This window comes from Desmodus rotundus, chromosome 5 (assembly GCF_022682495.2).
Source record: "Desmodus rotundus isolate HL8 chromosome 5, HLdesRot8A.1, whole genome shotgun sequence".
NCBI lineage: Eukaryota > Metazoa > Chordata > Mammalia > Chiroptera > Phyllostomidae > Desmodus > Desmodus rotundus.
The window spans coordinates 48,345,988-48,365,559 of NC_071391.1; the positions used below are offsets into that span (position 1 = coordinate 48,345,988).

Below are 19,572 nucleotides of genomic sequence, written 5' to 3' on the forward strand. Positions count from 1 at the left end.
TCTTCACCTTGACTGAGTGATCCAGGGCCAGGTTATATGGACATTCAGGTCGCTGCCTCTCTGCCCCCACAAAACCCAGAGCAGTTCTGTTGGTTTTCCAAAGCCACCTGCAGTTTCTCCCTCTTCTAACAGCACCCTTTCATGTCACAGAGTGTGTAAGCGTGGAGATGGCCTTGCGGAGAGTTCAGGCCCTGGAACCTTTCTTCACAAATGAAGAATCAGGCCAGGGTGGGGGTGGGGAGCCGCCCCAGGTCAGCAGCAGAGCAGTGCCAGCATTGGTCCTGGCAGTCAGGCCTCCTGGCTCTGGCCTTGGACTCTTCCCACCGAACCAGGTCACCTGGAGCATTCAGAAGCTCTGGTTTCCACCTGGGGAAAAATTAGACCGAAGGTTCTACAGTCAGACCTCAGTTCTCAAAGGTATTGGTTCTCAAACAATCACATTTCTCAACCAAGTTGTTCACGGAAAAAATATCTCAGTTGTTAAACAAAACTTCTTTCTCAATTCTTGGCCCAACAAACCTTTCATGCTGATACCTGTATGATCAGTCACGTGTCTCTCAGGCGACAAAGGAGATTCAGTTTTCAAACAAACCGCTTCTCGAACAGTTTCCCAGAACAAACTGAGTTTGAGAACAGAGGTTCCACTGTATTTTCTTCTTTCCATTTCTTAGGCTGATGTCAGAGACAACTATTTCTGTTTTGTTCTGAAGGTGTTTTCAAACAGTTTCATATGGTCTGGTTAGTAAATAGAAGTACGTGGCTAGAAAAATGCTCTTTTCCATAAGTGACTTAAGAAAGAGACAGACTGGGCACTTCTGCGTGGAGAATGGTCACGGCAGCCAGGCCCCATGTCCTGATACACCTGGCGCATGGGAACCCACCCCGTGACAAACCCTCCACAAATATTTTTAAGTAAATGAATTGAGGACCGAATGGGTTAACCTGAGGTACACTGGGCTTTTCCCCACAATGGACTAGCCAGAAGGGATTTTTATTTTCTTCTGCTTTAGTATCTAAATTGATACAAACCACATCTCCCTGAGAGCCCGTTCCCTCCACTGCCTGGGCCCATGAAGCTGCTTGTGCAGGGTTTGCTGGGACAAGCAGAATGTCAGAGTCAGAACCGTCCCTCAAATGCAAGCAGCGTCATCCCCAGTCCTCCCCATTTTTCAAGTAAAAAAGAAGCTCAGAGAAGGGAGTCACTTGCTCAAAGTCACACAGGGAGTTGTTGGCAGAGCTGCGCTAGAAGCCAGACTCCCGGCTCCTGCCCAGGGCCCCGAAAGGTCCACCAAGGGACAGGCACCAAAGAGTCCCTGTCTGGCAGCCCAGATCATTCTCAGTGTTGTCCTGTTTCCCTCACCTGCCCGGGGGCTCCTCGGAGCTGCAGGTTGGCTCTGACTCATTTCCTATACAACCAGAGTCTCAGTGGGGCCCAGCACCTTGCTTCTCAGTGTTTCCATAGGCAGAGACTGGAGCATGGTCGTCCTGCCAACCTCAGGCCTTTCTCTCCAGCATTCCTGCAGAATCAGACAATACCTGACGTTATGGAGAGCTGGCCCTGCTCCCTTATCCTTGCTGATTGGGCGATAGGGGCCCAGAGAGGGGCTAGGACCTGGCCAACACCACACAGTTAGCACGCCCGCAGCAGAGCCAGCCCAGAATGCTGTAATTGGGGCAGAAATAGTTTAGCCCATCTCCCTTCTTTTAGAGCCTTTGTCATAGTGAGGTGAGGGTTTTAACTGCCTGCCTCCCTAAACCTTGCCCTCCCACAGCCTTGTCCCTCCTTGGGCTCTGACCCACTTTGGGCACTTTCTCTGTAGCCTTCACACCCGAGACCTCTGAAGGTGGCCCAGCCCGCCTGCAACCTAGACCACTCCAGCTGCTCCCTCTTCTCCTGAGCCAGTGCAGCCTCAGTGGGGAGGAACAGACTGAGGCTGAGCCTGGTGCCATTAAACCCCCAGGCCTTGCCCATCCTTAGCCTGCAGAGGCTCTGCGCTGTGGGGTGTCTGTCTCCTGGGGCCTTGAGTAATGTTTTTCTGTGATTCCCAAGTGGCTGGTTAGCAGCTACCACTGGGCTTTGCTGATGTTAGAACAACAAGATTAATAGTCCTCACTGGGGCACAGAGCTCTGTGGTCTGTGGAGCCTTTCCCACCTGATGAGAAGCAGTGGGTATCCCCGTGTGACAGATGAGGAAACCGAGGCTCAGAGGTGAGAGGGACTGCCCATGTGACACGCAAGCCAAGGACAAGACGGTCTGAGTTTGCTAACTCTCAGTCTAACCTCTGAGCCAACCAACCACACAAGTGAGAAAAAAACGCTGGGAACATTGTCTGTGTAAATGTAAAGTGCTGTGCTGTCGTCCAGGGGATGGTGGCAGCGGTGGGGGTGTCCCTTTGAGTGTTTTGAAGCTAGAGGAACAAGTGTGACAGAGCGGAGAGCCCCTCAGTTTTCAGAATCTTCACTCACTCGCCCTTTCCCGCTCAGTCTCGCTCTTTCTTAGATGTCTTAGACCTCTAAGTCCGACCTCTTCCAGGGAACCTTCTGTGATTTCACCTTCCTTCAGCCCCCAGGCCTGGCTGCGTGTGCAGCCCATTTTAAAGCTTAGGAGAACCGAGGCTCATCATTCATCCCACACTGAATGAAGCGGGCGCTATGCTGGGTGCCTGATCACAGCGAATTGACACAATCTAGTGGGACAGCCAATGAGAAAGCTGACCACCGATTAATTATCCAGTGTGACCTGTGCTACTACAGAGTTAAAGGCCTCAGAGGAGGGAACAGAGTGAGCTTGCGCCCTGGAAGATATCTTTTGGGTGGGTCATGAATTCTAAGCAGATGCGGAGAAACTTCTAGCCGATAAGGCAGGGACAAAGCCAGGAAGGATTGGGGGGGAAAAGCAGGAGATACATTAGAGAGCAGATAAAAGTGTGTTTGGAATGCAATATTGAGGTAGAGATAGGGAGCCTCAAAAGATGAGGCTAAAGAGGTTGGCAGGGTCGACAGTGAGTAGGGTCTTGAATTCTAGATCAGGGAATAAGAACTCAGCACAAGGACATTGGACAGCCAGGGCCAGCCTGCAGGCAAGGGACTAACAGTCAGCTGCAGGTTTCGCAAATATCACACCCACTGCCATGGGGAGAAAGGATTCTAGTGGGAGAGGCCAGAGACAGGGAAACCTGTCAGGGAGCTGGATTGCCAGGAAAGGAACAGGGAGAAGTACCAATGATTAACGATGACAGAAGCTGCTGCCCTTTACTGAGAGCTTGCTTGTGCTAATGACCGTTCCAGGTGGTCACGTGCTTCATTTCAGTCCCCCTGAGTAGTGGTTTTTATTACTCTTGCTTTTTAGGAGCATGGGAGGTTAAATAACTGAGTTTGCTTTGGTTCCTCCTTTGGGTTGACAGTCCCTGTTAGAATCCTGTCTATTTCCAAGGCCCACACCTCTTAATTATCAAGGCTTAGAGAACAGCTTGAGGCAGAACAGTTAGAATTTAATAACTGAATATGGAAGCACCCAAGACGATGCTCAGCATTCTTGTTTGCAGGACAAGGCCGATGGCGGCCACACTGACTGAGATGGGGGCCGTGATGGTGGGTGGTGGGTGGTGGGCAATGTGGTTGGGAAGCAGGTTTAGAAGACATTGAGTTTGGCTTTGGACATGTTGCATTTGAGGAACCTGTGGGACATCCAAGTAGAGAGGACTGGCAGATATTTGGAGGTTTACGTCTGGAGCCCAGGGGAGAGCTGAGTTGCAGACTAAGACTCGGGAGATCTACACTCTGTGGAGCTTAGAGAGAATGTAGAGTGAGAAGGACAGAACCTGGAGGAAACCAGCACGAAACTGAGGCAGGACGAGAGAGTCTGCAAAAGATGCTGAGAAAAAAATTGTGGGAGAGAGTGAAGAAAAACGAGGGCAGGATGATAACCCAGAGGAGCTCCAAAGGGCACCTGTGGACAGTAGCAGTGAAAGCTGCTGAAGTGACCAGAGGATGAGAAGTGACAAGTGTCCAGGGCATCCACCAAGGAACAGGTCATTGGTGAACAGATTCAGGGGAATAGTGGGTATGGAAGGTTAGGGAGTGAGTAATAGAGAGTGGACAACACTTTCAAGATGTTTGTCTGTGAAGAGAAGTGGATGGTTGGCAAGTATTGAGGGATCAGAAAGGATTTTGCTGTATTTTTAAATTGGAGGTATTTGAGCAGATTTCCCAGCATTTGTTGGTGGGAACTAGCCAGTGGAGGAGAGGCAGAGGAATGGAGAGGAGGGATGGTCAACAGAGAGGGAGGAGAGGAGATTCTGAGCCCAAGACCTAGATTCCTCCTCAGTCAGGTGGGAGAGATGTTTTTAAAAATGGGGCAAAGACAAGGTTGCAGATTTAGTGGCCCAGGTGGGGGGCAAGTCTCAGTTAAGACAAAAATGGTGGGAAGATTTTGTGAAGATGCTGAGATTGCAGGAGAGTCTGTTCTCACCTAATGGGACTGGGAGGCTGTAGAGTAAATACATGCTCAGACCTTGGTGCCAGACTGATGTGGATTCAAGCTGGCATTTAGCTTTTGAAGACTCTGTTTCCTCTTCTGTAAAATGGGTTTGCTCGTTGAGAAAGTATCTCTTGAGAGCAAGCTCTGGGCTAGTGTGGTGCAGGTGAGAAGAGGTGAAGGTCACAAGCAGGTGTCATTAGCATTTCCCACTGAGATTGCACAAGCCCTGTCCCTCTCTCCTGGGGCCACGGGAGGACGGTAACATTCACCATCCATGTCTCACCTTCCTTAGAGAATGGGGGGTCCAGATATGTCTCCAGGAGGAGCCGCGGATCTCAGGAACATTTTGGAGCTCAGAACAGAAAAGAACTAGCCCTCTGAAGGTCTGGCCAGAGCAGAGGCCAGCTTCCTGCCCTGGAACGTCATTAGTGACGCTCTGTCTCTCTCCATCTCACCCCCACGGCGCCTCACCCTCACCAGTGCGAGGCTCTGACAGACACAAGCGGCTGCAAAAGGGAAGTGCCAAGGAGACGAGGGAAATTATAAATACGTCCAGGGAGAGCCTATGCTGCCTTCCTGGCCATGGGCAGGAGGCCCATGGAGCTCTGGGGAGGAGAGTCCAGAAGCAGGGCTCACTGTTGAGGCAGCCTGCATGCTCATCGCTGGCACCATTTTTCCTGACACTAGGAGGCAGAACGGCATCAGCTTTGGGGGCCAAACAGACTTGGGTTCAAATCCCAGCTCCTTTATTTACCTGCTCCACTTGGACAAGTGACTTTACTTGTCTCTGCTTCTGCCTCCCTTTGTGAACAGGCATGACGGTGCCAGCAAGATCGGCTACAGTGAAGGTGTAGTCAGATGCTCTTGGTAAAAAAGTACCTTGCAAACTGTGAAGTGCTATGAAGATTTCCACTGCTGTCACCACCATAGTCATAGAGAGGTGACCCCTTGGATGTCTTCCACTTGTGATTTTTTACCCTCAAGGCTGTCTCTTGGCTGGAGGCAGGGAAACTGGCTGATGGGGAGTTTCCCAAAGGCCTGCCCAGTCTGTACCATGCTCACTGACCAAGGCCATGGAGAAAACTAGGATATGATCCCAACCTCATCCATTTCATTTCTGGAGGAGACTTGGAGGTGGTACCTGAAGGGTGATAGAAGGAGGACGGGCGTTTGACCAGGGGGACTTGCAGCAGTGAGTGTGTGGCATGCTCTGGGCAGGGCCGGGCCAAGCAAGGGAGGGAGCTGGCCAGGTAGGCTGTAGGTATGTGATGAGGAGCATCAGTTGTTAGGCTACAGAATGAACTTTGCTCTGAGGAGCAGGGCTGGGTGCTGTAAGGTCAGGGTTTGGAAAGATGATTCTAGTAGAATGTGGGAGATTGATTAGGACAGGGAAACTAGAGTCATAGAAGAGTAAGGAGACTGTGCAAGGGTCTAAGAGAAATGAGGAGGAGGCTCTGAGTTGAAGGGTGGAGGGAGGAGGAGACGGGAATGTGAAGGACCAGACAGTTGCCACAGGCTGTGAAGGAGGGAGGGAGGGAGGGAGGAAGAGAGTCAGGGATGGGCCTGACTCCAATGAGGCTGGGAGCTCAGAGCAGGGGCCTGGGAGGGGCAGGTTTCCAGGTTAGTGATGAGCTCCTTGCTGAGTCAGGGGTGCCTAGGGGACCCCTAGGAACAGGTGGACATCAGGAGGGAGTCTGAGCAATAGTAGAATCTAGGAGTCACCAGCTGGGGTTCAGGCTCTTTCTGTTGTGGGAGGTAAACCTGATATTTGTGGAAGAAAGTGACATGCCAAGGTCACTCGGATGGTCATCAGGAGAAAGGGTCTGGACCCCAAAGGTGCTTAGCTAGTACTGGACTCTGTACTTAACCCCATGGCCTGGGGACTGTGGACAGATGACTAAGACCTCAAACTAGACCTTGGAGACAATTGAGCCCCATTGTTCAGGATGTAAATTCTGGGGCCGAAATGTCTAGGTTAAATCCTGGTTCTGCCTTTTACCAACTGTGTAACCTTGGGCAAGTCTCCCAACCTCTATGTGCCTCGGCTTCCTCGTGTGTAAACTGGGGCTTAAAATGGGTAGTTGGGAAGGTTAACTGAGTTAACGCAATGACATGTGATGCGATAAATGTCTGTCCTAATTATCGTATCCATTTTACAGTTGAGGGAACTGAGGCTTAGAAAATGAACTAACTGCCCAAGGCCACACAGCTAGCTGTTGGCACAGCTCAGGCCTACGTCACTCCAAAGACTGCATTGGTTTGCTTACGCTGAAGTCCCTTTTATTATGGTTATTTCTGGAAGACGGTTGGTGGTTTCAACCTGAGAGACGGGAGTACCCAACTTCAGGCCCCTGAGGGAGACCCTGTGGCCTTCTCTGCTCCTTGTCTGGGCCCAGCTCTGGTTCTGACACTGAGACACGATAGACAGGTGCTAGGAAAATTCCTTGGCAAATAGAACGAGGGAAATTGAGACAAAAATAATTAAACGAAGCCAAATATATTAAGTAATTTACAGTCAGCTAGTGAATCACAAGGTCTTATTTTCCCTAACCAAGGACACTTAGGAGCAAATGATTTACACATTCCAGACTGTGCCAGGGCAGACCCATGTCGGTCCTGGTCCCTCTTTAATGACATTCTTTAATGATAAATCTAACCAGGGAGTGACCATGACTCCTCTATATGCTCATTTTGATGAATCAACATACTGAAGGACACACCTGGAAGACCAACACATATTCTGCTAAGACCCTCCCCTGAGACCTGCCCTAGGATTCCTGCCTACAGAAGAGAAAACCTCATGGCAAAGGGCCAGCATGGGCTCCCTCTGGAGCACGCCCATGCCTTTTCTCAGGCATGAACTTTTTACTTTCTCCTAAGCTCTAAGCGTTCCCAGGTGACTTGCAACTAGGGAAGCAGTGGGCAGCGGCAGCTCGTCCCGGGCTCACCCTCTGAACTAGTCTCCAAGACCTCCTTTTTCTCTGACTTTCCAATGAGCTGAAAGTAGCCCCACCTTGGCTTATTTCTGTCCCTGTGACTTACTTCTCAGTGAATTCACGTAGCCTAGCATGGCTTACTTCTTTCCTATAACATTTATAGAGAGCCAGAGCAAACCCACATCCTATTGTTTCTGCTGTCACAGCCCTTCCTTTGTTTCACTCTCCCCAGCTTTAATAAACATACTCTCAAGATCACCTGGATGAGTGTTGTGAAATCTTTCCTGCACAGAGTCAAGAACCCACATGCTACAGGCTGGCCTGAGGCAGACCAGCTCCAGGCCCGGTCCCTGGCTGGTAACAACACTGCTGTGAAGCCTGTTGGCTGGACAGATCCAATCCGGCCCTTGCCAGAGACCAGGCCTGCTCTGTGTAGGGCCTCAGGCCTGGTCTCTCCCTTCCTGTAGGAAGACACATCTGTGTTCCACCCAGAGGACAAAAAAACGGAGGGGTGGGAGGAGGCATTTAAATAAGGACAGCACTACTTGGATGGTGAAAGAATTTTAGACGTGAGTACCAGGAACAGTTGGAGTGAGCGAATCTAGGAAAACTGTGTGCAGAGTGGAGGGAGTGGTTGTGTTGGGGGTAGAACATGAGAAGGAGAGAATTAGGCAAAATGCAAGCTGACAATGCTCTGAATAACAACACTGATGAAAACAAGTTAGCTTGTTCCAGCCCCTCCCAACAGAGTTAGAACAACGGCAAGCTAGGGGTCCTCTGCTAGCCCAGCCCGGGCCTTGCTGCTGGGCCGAAGTCTCCTTGCCCGTGCCCTTCTCACTGGAGCATCTGCAGAGGGCCGGCCTGGCTGAGAAGCAGCTCCCCACGCTCACTCTGCTTCCTATTTCCCGGTCTCGGGCATATCACCCCATCAGGAGAGGAAGTGACTCATCTTCCCAGATGAAGCATGTCGCACACTGCCCCAGCAGCTGTCCCAAACTCTTCTCAGTCACAGAAATGAATCCAGGCGGTAACGACCTTTGGATTTATCCCCCATCCACCCCACTGGCAAATAGATTGTTTTCATTTTCTCACTAGGTGAAACTCAAACCTTTCGTCTTTACGTGGGGTAAACTGTAACTCCGGTAGACAGTGGTACAGAGAGATTTTTGCCACACAGCCTAGCTTCCATTCAGTCAGTCAACTGTTTCTAGCTGTCCCAGTTGAGATAGATGTGTTTATAGAGCTGGCTGTGCTGAGCCTTCTTTGCAAGCATCTTTAGATCTGCAATGCACTTGGCAATTGTCTCCTCTTCCTGCTGTCAGAGAGGCTCTGCACCATGTGCTTCTCCACCCATTTTATCCTGTGCTCTTGTTTCTTTTGATGAGTCCTATTCTGCACAGAGACATGATGGTCCAGGTGATTCTTCACCTCCAAGGCCATAGCAGTGGTATTCCTCTGGACATCGAAAAGGTAATGGCATTTTTGAATCAGTGCCTGCTGGGACTTCTCCAGATCAGTTGCATCCTGGATGTTTTTGATGGAAGCCTGTTTTGCCTCCTCTAGTTGGGCAACTTTTGCTCATTGAGTTTATCAGCAAATTCCCCAAGAGAGGCACCATATTTTTTTAATTACATAGATGATCAACCCTATTGTTGATATGGCAGAGATGGTCTCTGGATTAATCACATATATTTCTTTGGATGGAAAATATAAGATAAGCCCAGTTCTGAGCACATAGGGTCCTGTTACACCTGTTTTAGAATAAAGAAACTGGAAAAATTCCTCAGGAATCAGCCCATGACAAACTTTTCCTCTGTATTGAGGAAGAGGTGGTACAGGAGCAAGACTTGGCTGCCCGGTGTGAAAGACCCTTGTTGCCTGCAACGCCCCTGGACAGGGGGCCACCGAGACGGCAGCAGAAAGTACCACCCGAGACAGCACGGCCAGGGAGGGGCCGCTCAGCGGTCTTGGAGCCCCAGTGACACGGACAGGACCGGCCTTTGGATTTCTATAGACACCCCACGCATGCCACGGTGCCTCCTTCCCAGAGCAGTTTCCTCAAGAGACAAAATTATAGTAGCATTTTTTTGAGAACCTACTTACCTATCAGGCACTGTGCCAAGCAAGTCCATTTATTAGCCCCAACCTACAGATGAGAAAACAGAGACATGAAGAATTAAGTAACACGCAGGTGTGGAGTTTCAGTTTGGGAAGACGGAAGAGCTCTGGGGAGGGATGGTTGAGATGGTTGCACAACAATGGGAATGTACTTAACGCGACTGAACTGTGTCCCCTTGAAATGTTAAAATGGTAACTTTGACGTTATGGTTATTTACCACCACCACAAGACCTACAAAGAACTAAGTTGCGTAGCTCCCAGGCGGAGAGGCCAGGAGTTACACACACAAGGTCCTGCCCCAAAGTCTTGTTCTTGGCCACCCACTGTTTCATCTCACCTGTAAGTGAAGATACTAAAGTGGCAGAAGGCAGACAGGGAGACAAGGGCACCCAGTTCCAGGCTGAGGGAGATGGGTTTATCCTGAGGGCTGGGTGGGGGGCAGGGACACGGCTGTAATCAGGATGGAAGGGCATGGTCAGATTTAGGGGTGGGAAAGTTTCTTCTGGTTCCCAAGAAGATGGGCCGGAGGGTGGGATGAGGAGGAGGAGGTGGGGCACTGGCCCAGCCAGAGCTGATGAGGGGAGACCAGGGTGGTGACAGCAGCGGGAAGAAGTGGGCCTGTTTGAGAGACTTGTGGAGTGGAATAGGCTGTGTGAGGTGGGCAGGGAGAGGGAGGAGCAGGCAGTGCCTGTCCTCACAGGGCTTCTTCTAACCTGTCCATTGTAGTGTCCTCTGACAGCACAGTCCTTCCAGCCCAGCCCCCTTTCCTCGTGTGTCATCTTGCAGAAAAAGCCTGGGGTGCAGGCCTCTCCTCTGGCCCCCAGGGGGCAGTGTTGCAAAATCTTTGGGTAGTTGGGGCTCTTCCTCACCTGAAGCCAGTGGCAAATGTTTGCTCCTTGTCTCCTCTTCTGTCCTTCTCAGCATCCCCTCCCAGGAGCCTAATTATTAATAATGGTAATCCCTCATGTCCCACACTTGACACTTTACAAAGCCGTGGTACATCCCTTATCTCACATGGTCCTTCTCAAAAGGCAGGGATGGAACAGAATGAGATGTTTCCTTTATCCCTCCCACCCCCAACGGTTTAATAATAAGGAAACTGAGGACTGGGCAGGAAATGGGACCTGGTCAATGCCAGTGTGTTGGTGGCAGAGCTGGGGCTGGGGGCCACGGGCCAGCCCATGCCCAGTCAGGACCCGATTAGAGGGCCCAGCCCTGTAGCACCCACAGGACAACAGCTGCGAACAATGGCCTGCTAACACCCCACCTGCCTGCTGAACCCCAGCCTTGCCCTTGAGCTCCCTCCCGCCTCAGGGGGCCTGTCCCTGTGATTTATTCCTGTGGGGTTGTCAGTTAGGTCAGACCAACCTAGCACACCCCTGATTTACTTCTCCCTCATGCTCTGCCTCCAGAATTACAAGTCATCGCCATTACCATCATCACCATATTAATAATGGGTTGTATCTGCTCAGCTCTCAGAACTTAGCAAGGACTAATCCATTCATCAGCTCATCGGAGCCTGCTGACAGCCCTGGGAAGGTATTTCACAGACAAGGGTACTGAGGACCAGAAAGAGCCAGTAATCAGCCCCAGGTCACCCAGCCAGGCCTCGGAGGAGTTTACAGTCTCCTGGGAGAGAGACGCCGTGCACAGGCCCCGCTGAAGATAAGGCAAGGTGGTGGGACTTAGTGCAGCTCTGCCAGGGGTCTCCTGTCATTTCAATTTTACAGGTGGGAAAACTGAGTCCCAGAGATCTTACTGCGTTAGGATTGAGCTGTCTGATGCCCAAGCTCGTGATCTTTCTGAGGCATAGGGCTGCCACTTTCAGGGAGGGGTGCAGAGATTCTAACCTGGTATGCATTCTCTCTGGGACAAGAGGCTGGTGGCCAGTGGAGGCAGCTGGACCCAGGGGAAGGCTGCTGTTGGGGCAAAAAGGGCTTTCTGCAGAGGAACCGCCAGGAGGGGTTGGAGCGGTAGACAGAGCAGTCTGCATGAGCTGTGCAGGGCTGGGGCGCTGAGCCAAGATGGTGGGGCTGAGGGGCCACCTATATGCCTGCCAACCTGAGCTTCTCCTCACAGGGTTGGGAAATCTCCTGGGTTCTGATCCAAGAGGCGTGCCAATAAAGAGGGGGAAAGTCCTGAATTTTTGGCAGGATGGGGTCTGTTTCTCATCCACCGGAGAGGAAACTGAAACCTAAGGAAATACAGTCAGGACACACACAGCAGAGCCGGCCTCTCTTCAGGCCTCAGTCTCCCAATCCGAACAAAGGGACCGGTTGAATTAAATGAGCTTCAAGTTCCTTCCTGCTCTGACCTTCTGAACGTCATGCATCATCCTCGTGCTCCTTGGCTCAGATCCCAACCTCTGCTGTACAGGTAGCTCCAGGCAAGTCACAGGGCCTCTCTGACTGTGAGTCCTCATAGGTGAAATAACTATGACATTACCTTAAAGAGCCACACATGGGAGCATGTCTGCACAGCTTGGGGCCTGACCCCCAGGCAGCATCTGGGGGTGGGGAAGGCTGGGACTCTGACTGAGCCTCTTGCTTGTCTGCCAGGACAAGGGCTCATTTATAGATATCCGCTCCCCAGCTGCCAGGCCAGGGGAAGTGGGAGCAAAGGTGCTGAGGTGGCAGTTTGGGACCTTTTTCAGGAAGGAGCCTCTGGCCACTCTTCCTTCCCTCTGCCCCTTACCCCCTATCTTCTGGTCATTCTCACAGTGATCCTTACAACAGGCCAGAAGGTGGGCAGTTTGACCTCACGATCTCCATTAAACAGATGAGAAGACTGAGTCCCAGAGAGGAGAAAGGACTTGTTCAATGCCCCACTGCAAGGTAGTGACAGAGCTGGGACCAGAACTGAGGTCTCAAGTCTGGAGCCCAGGATTCTTCCCTTGTACCCAAACTTAGAGAGTTCTTTAAAATAAATTCTCCTATTTTGCCTGGTCTGCAAAAAGGCATTTCCTTATGTGGGTTGATGTGAAGAGGGGGAAGGGCTTGGGTTCTGCAAACCATCTGAGGTTTCACAAACAGGCTCAGGTTCAGCACGAGGACACAGGACTGTGAGAACATCATGGGGCCCTGGAAGCTGCAAACTGTGCCAGGCTTTGCCAACAGCACCAGATTCAAAAATGGCATCAAGTTTGCAAACTGGGGAATCTGCAGATGGTATTGTGATCCACACACATTGTGGGGTTCTGTGAAGGCACAAGGCTCAGCCAACACCATGCTGGCAAATGGCAAAGCTGGGGTACAAACAGGTTGGTCAAACCTCAGCCTGTGCCACCCGCAGTGGCAACTCATTAGCCCATGAGACAGCCGAAGGTCTGCTAGCCTAACTCCCAGAGGCTCCTGGGTACCTGATCCTTACTCCAAATTCACAAGTGAGTTCAGGAATATTCTTGGACCAGCCGTGTCAACCTGGGGAGGCCGAGGAGATGAGTGAAGTCGGGTCCTGTATGTTCCGTGCCTGTGGGTGCTGCACATGGAGGAGCTGAACTTCGCCAAGCAAGCCAGTCTCAGCACATACCCAGACCAATCAATGTGTATAATTTCTTCATCCCCCAGGGCCAAGGTAGGGGCAACTGGACTTCCAGGAAGTTTAAAGGGAACTTTCCTCTCAACGGTTCACCTTCAGTTTGGAATCTGGAAGGTGGCACCTCCATAGTCTTGGTGGGGACTCACAGTGCTGACTTTGGTTTGGAGGACTTAGAGATAGGTTTCCTAAGGCAGGAACAGCGTCTGGTCTTCCTATCAATCCAACTATTGCCCTTCCGCAGTGCAGTGCTCATGTGCTCACATTTCTGGTTTCTCAAAGACTCACTCACACAACAAGTATCTACTGAGTGCCTACTATGTGCCAGGCCATTCTGTGATTATTTCAAATACTCCTACTTCCTCCTGACATCCTCATACAGCCACTAAGAGCCAAATGGCACTGATGATATTTCTCAATCATCACAAACAGTTGGGCTCTATCTAACCCACTTTCTTGTTTCATGCAAAGACCCCATTCCTGGGATGGGACAGGTTCACACGCTAGCTCAGTGACATCTGCGCAGGTCTGGAGACTCAATGTCTTGTCTGTAACATGAGAGAATAAACTTGTGGTCAATAGGAGGGACCGGTGGGGCTGCATGTGTGGAAGTGCTGAGAAGGCATGAATAGACAACACGGGTTTGCTTTGTCTCTTTCTGCCCTGTTCTGAATTCCCTCTGCCGCTCCCTTCTCAGCTCCAGACATTCAGACGTGGCTTCTTTCTTGCTCACTAAACTTTCACAGCAGCCCTACAACAGAGGAATATTGTCCCTTCTTTATAGATGAGGGGACTGACGCTCAGAGAGGCACAGAGACTCGCCTAAAGCTGCTTGACCACCAAACGACAGGGGTGAGATGGGACCCAGGTCTGTCTGGCTCCAAGGCCTCCATCCTCAGCTTCAGTTCAGGAAACTCGAGATTTCATATTTGCCCTTCTGCCCCACCCCCCTCACTTCTGCCCCATCTAGATGGCCATGCTTTAGGGAATGGCTACCGTGAGTCCCTACCAGGTGGGCTGGCCATTGTGATTCCCAGTGGACAGAATCTCTCCTTGCTCTAAATCCTTGGAACTCAGAGAGGAGATGGAGGTTCAGTGAGAGGGAACCAGAGCTAGAGGAGGACAAGGGTTCAGTGGAGGAGGACAGTGGGGGAACAGGGGTTCTCTATGGGGGTCATGGGCAATAACAGAAGTTCAGTGAGTGGGACAAGAGCTTGGTAGATCGGGGGCTCAGACAGAGAGTGGGAGCACAGTGAAGAGAGAAGAATCAGGACTGAATGACCCCAGGGCTTGGAGATGTTCCCTTTGGCCCCACCTCTTCACTGCTAACAGAGTAGAGTATCCAAGGGAAGTGCAAGCAGCCTCCTCCCATCAGCGGGGCTGGATCTATACAAACCCAGCCTCCTACACAACCGACCCTGAGCTGCTCCAGCCAGGGATCAGAGGAACTGGGAGAGAGAGACAGAGACAGAGAGAGAGAAAGAGAGACAGAGATTTTGAGTTAGTAAGTCAGGGCACAGATAGGGGACTAGGGCAGAGAAAAACAGAAAAAAACAAGTGATAGAGGTAGACAGGCACTTGGAGAGTGGGGTCAAGTTTGAGCAAGACTTCCTAACCCATACATGGAAAATCTGCTGAGTAGTGTGGTCCAAGGAACATCATCCCAGTACCTGTTCCTCCTGTTAGTGCATCCCCGCTGTGGCTTGAGGCTGCTGTCTCTGGGAGTCCCTGAAAAGGGCTCATCCCCTCTTTCCTCCAAAGCTCCAGTCCTGGGATTGAAATAGGGGCTGGATCTCTGCACTGCAGCAGTCATGGGACCCAGGATAGGTAAGTCTGGACAAAGTAAGGAAGGGGCATTGGGAGGGGGCCTGGGGGCCGCATTTTCAATGTGGAGTGTGTGGCTGTTTAGCCAAAGTGGGTGTGCTGGGGTGAGGTGAGAGCTCATGATTCCTTACACAGAGCCCGGCACAGGGCTAAACCTAGTCAGAGTGTGTCAAAATAAATGAATTGCCGGAGGGGCAGGAAGGGATGCTGTTTACTCAGCTGGAGGCAGGGAACTCAGCCAAACCTCCCTGATGAGACAGAGAGACTAACAGGGCAATGGAAAGGCAGCCCCCCTGAGCAAGTTGCTGAGTCCCTCTCTGAAGCAGACGAAGGTAGAGACAAACACAGCAGAGAAAAACAGAGGTAGAGAGAAGTGTAGTCAGAGATGGAGCAAGTCCAGATACACAGAGTCAGACCAAGGCCAAGACAGGAGGACAGAGACAGAGGGAGAAGGCAAAGATCAGCAGGGGTTTGCAGGAACATGCCGGGACCCGGAAGCATGCAGAGACCAGACCCGGAGAGAGGGCTGCAGAAGAGACCACGGGAGATAAGGAGAAGCCTATACAGTGAGAGAGAGAACCAGAAAGAGACAGATAGGAAACCAGAGCACAACTGAGTCTGGCGCCCTTGCTGCCTGTCACTGCTCAGCCAAAAAGCAGAGGCAGGGATTGGATTATAATTGTGCTTTTATTAATATCAGACACCAGCAATCGAGAAGGTGTCAAGTAAAAGCCCTAGTACCTACCTCCCCTTAAGCTTTCAAAAGCAAGTTTATATAGGGGAAAGGTGGGAATTTAGGAGGGGAAAATTCCTAGGGAGTGCACACATGCTGTTTCTCTTGGGAGTTAGGGAAGGGGGAGCTGAAAGGGGAGTCCTACAGCCTCTTCCCAAGCTCTTCCCTTTGCTCTGTGATAGCTCTCCATTTGCATTAGCGTTTCTCTCTTCCCAGGAACCTGTGGTTTATGGCCTGGAAAACTATGTACTCTCTGGTTAGGGAGGAGAGCTATAAACTGTTTGCTCTCATGTCCTTGGTTAGGGGAGATAAGATCTTGAGATTCACCAGCTGGCTGTAAGTTGCTCAAGTAGTTTGGTCTTATTTAATTTTCTTGATTCCCTATTCCACTTGCTCAGGAATTTTCCTAGCTTCTTACTACCCTGTCTTATTCCCTCCTCAGAGACTTCCATCCCTAAATTTTTTAGGGGTGATGAGGGAGGAGATTCTCTCTTTTTTTAGATTATTCATTTATTTATTTATTTTTAGAGAGAGAGAAAGAGAGGGAGAGAAACATTGATCAGTTGCCTCCCACACACCCTCAGCTGAACACCTGGCCCAAAACCCAGGGCATGTACCCTGACTGGGAATCAAACTGGAGACCTTTTCGTTTGCAGAACAATGCCCTACCCACTGAGTCACACCAGTCAGGGTGAGGGAGGAGATTCTATTATCAGTAATTGCTTCCTGCTGACAAGGGTCATGGTCCCGACCTGCATAGGATATGGAAGTTTCTTGCTGCCTGATCTAAGGGAGATAAGGAAATGGGACCTGAGACTGGAACAGAAAGGCTGTGAGCTGATTCTTCCAAAGAAGGGATAGGCTGGAACCCCTGAAGCATCATCATCTTGATATGGAGTTGTTGTATCCAATACAACCATTTAGTCCTGACAAGTCCATTCAGTCAAACTACTGAGTCTCATTTCAGGATGTGGCAATGCAGATGGGCTTCTCAAGTGAGGGCTGTACTGTGTAAACGAGCAACCATCTAAAGAAGGTCATTGTATACACTCTATGAAAATAGAAAGAACACAAAGGTTAATGAACACAGCAAACCATAGACTAGTTTCTGAGTCTGCAATGAGAAGACTTCCAAATGCAAGGCTCTTGCTGGAGTAAAATTAAGCAGTGACAGAGACATTTTGTTAAAATTACACGTCTCTGGTGATACCATCAGCTTCTCAGGTAAATTCCGTATGGTTGGCCCTGCATCAATAGTTCTCAGTAGTTCCAAATCAAAGGGTGAAAGAAAAACGAAATATTACTTGGAAGGAAAACTTAAAATACTCAGGATCCAATTCAGTTTGTAGGTAAAGAATAAAACTTGAACTAGAATCTAATATTTATAACTGTGTATTATAGATTTTATTGAGCAATGTTTCCCCTTAAGTTACCCTTATATTTCATTAAAGAGACTGCATTAAGTCTCATTTCAGTTTGGCCTGATTGTTTGCATAGACACAACAAGAATAGCAATTGATCACATAGGCTTTTTTAAATCTGCTTTGCTGGAATGTTACAAGGAATTTTGAGACTGAACTTTAATTTGTCCCTCAGGGCAAAGAAGCCAAGTCAATAGTTGCCCTCAGGCTTTAGTCACAATACCTACAGATTTGGGTGAGTTCCTCAAGTTCTCAGGGTCCCCAAAATGTCTTGAGATTCTTTCCTTGACATTTTTCAGGAAAGCAACCTTCATTCCTTACCTGGAAAAACTGCTGTGAACCTTCTGAGTAAGCAAGGGACCAGGCCATTTCTCCAAGGGGCTTTTATTAGCTTCAAGGTCAATCTATTCCTTAAAGCTTTTGTGGACACCCAGAGTCCAGGCACGTCTCTTTTAATTATGGCATTCTAGACAAAGAAAACCATAATCAGAAACTGGCTTTTTATGCCCTATTATGAAGAAATCAGATTCCTACTGGATTTATGCAAACAAACATATTGCCATGGAAATAATAATACTCATTAAGGGTTTCCAAATTCCAGAGGGATCAGGTTGGGAGAAAAATATGAACGCCTCAGTATTGTTTATAAAAGTATAATTTACCAAATTGCTTTGAGAAAAAAAATGTTCTTATGTCTGAGAAACAAAAGATTAAAAATTAGCAATATTTTTCTGCAAAAAGTTATAAAAGCCACAATTACCTTCAGTTTGGTATGTCCCATAATTAATTTTTTTGCTTATCCTGATTATTTGCAAGTATTTCTATAAATCCAGTTATTTCACAGAGCTCTAGTGATCTTCATTCGGTTCAAAGGTATGATCCGAAAATTTATTCTCAGAAATATGTAATTTAAAATAAGTCAGAGTCCTTTCCATGAACCTTCCCGCAGACATAGTATATTTTTGCAAATGCATTGGAGTAGAACAATGGCTGTCTCCAAATGACCAAAACTCCCCTTAAAGTGACATGGTTACAGACTTGATTATAAGCAATTAACAAACAAATTTGCTTTCTCTGCAACAGCATTTTAAGATAACAACTAAAATTACATGTGAAAGTATATCAGAACTTTGTAGAATCTTGGAGATTTTTATATCTCTAGAACACCTACTTTAATAATAAAAATATGTGTATACAAATAGAACATACTTATTATTTCTCTTTTTGACAAAGCTTCCCACATACTTTAAGCATATTAAATAGGCCTAATTAGTTCAAAATTTCTTTTTTTAATAAAGATTTTATTGATTTATTTTTAGAGAGAAGGGAAGGGAAGGAGAAAGAGAGGGAGAGGAACATCAATGCGTGGCTACCTCTCATGTGCCCCCTACTGGGGACCTGGCCCACAACCCAGGCATGTGCCCTGACTGGTAATCAGCTGACGACCCTTTGGTGCACAGGCTGGCACTCCATCCACTGAGCCACACCAGCCAGGGCCAAAATTTCTTCTTAATAAGGAGAAAGAACAAATCCCCGAGGCATTCAAGGGACCCACTGGAAGTTAACCAGTCAGCTGAAATGCGACCTAATGGACTCTGATGCGATGGAGACCAAGCTGCTCCTTTACAAAACAGAAACAAAAACAAAATCTGAAGCAGAAGAGAAAGTTCAAATAAATGAGTAGTTATCTAAAAGGAGGGGCTGGGACTAGCCTTAGAATCTTACCTCACACCACCTTTCATTTCAGACAGATGAGAGACATGGAGGAGAGCTCTCAAATAGAAACTGACTTCCTCCCATGGAGGAACAGAGAAACAAAAGTAACAGTTAAGTAAAAAAGCAGTATGCAACAAGAAAAGCAAATAATACCCAAAAATCCATATGCCAAAGTCTGAAGGGTCCAACCAAATCCCACACTGGGGAACTGAGATTTTTCTGGTCACTGAGCTATGCCTACTATAGGCCTCGTGGCACCTATTGATGCCCACAGAAACCGGGATAGTCCAAAGAACCTGAGAGACAGGGCGGGGCTCCTGGTGGAGCACAGAGGGACTTACCCAGTTTGGAGTCCCTGGACTGCCCAGAGAAAGCAGATACTGGATGTCTGTTACAGAAATCCCAGTGTGATGTGGATTTATCAAGATTGGGAGATTGGGTCCATAGACCATTCGATGGCCAAAGGCCGGAAACCAGACAGGCTTTCTGAGCGCAATCCAGTCTCTTACTGAAAGGTGAGGCGATGGGTAGCACTGGGGTCCTGGGACAAAAGATCTCCCTCGGCAATCGCCAGGCAGCTGCCGAAGATATTGGCTGGGGGTCTGGGCTTCCCTGTCCAGGCAGCCTCTGGGACCCGCCTACCCAGAGAGTCCTGAAGCTGCTCTGGGCAATCACCAGAAATTGAAATCGAAGGGCAACTGAGTCCAGGCCTGGTGCTGCCTGTCACTGCTCAGCCAAAGAGCAGAGTCAGGGATTGGATTATAATCGCACTTTTATTAATATCAGACACCAGCAATCTGAGAAGGTG

General features: G+C 49.3%; 1 protein-coding gene, 1 long non-coding RNA gene and 1 pseudogene across 2 annotated transcripts in view; 1 reads left to right on the forward strand and 2 right to left on the reverse strand.

Moving 5' to 3' along the window:
• Positions 1 to 8,624: 8,624 nt before the first annotated feature.
• On the reverse strand, positions 8,625 to 9,549 carry LOC112315906 (ATP synthase F(0) complex subunit B1, mitochondrial pseudogene; annotated as a pseudogene).
• Positions 9,550 to 14,479: 4,930 nt separating this feature from the next.
• The window catches only part of SLCO2B1 (solute carrier organic anion transporter family member 2B1), a 58,477-nt gene continuing 53,384 nt past the window's right edge, over positions 14,480 to 19,572 (forward strand). Inside the window, exon 1 of the mRNA XM_024572754.3 lies at positions 14,480 to 14,897. Coding sequence (XP_024428522.1) covers positions 14,882 to 14,897 — 16 coding nt within the window. The 5' untranslated portion in view covers positions 14,480 to 14,881. The remainder of the gene's footprint in view (positions 14,898 to 19,572) is intronic.
• On the reverse strand, positions 15,724 to 19,542 carry LOC123477909 (uncharacterized). Its single transcript, XR_006652934.2, has 3 exons — positions 19,106 to 19,542; positions 17,370 to 17,514; positions 15,724 to 16,678 (listed from the first exon to the last, which is right to left on the reverse strand). It is a non-coding gene; the product is annotated as an uncharacterized lncRNA (long non-coding RNA).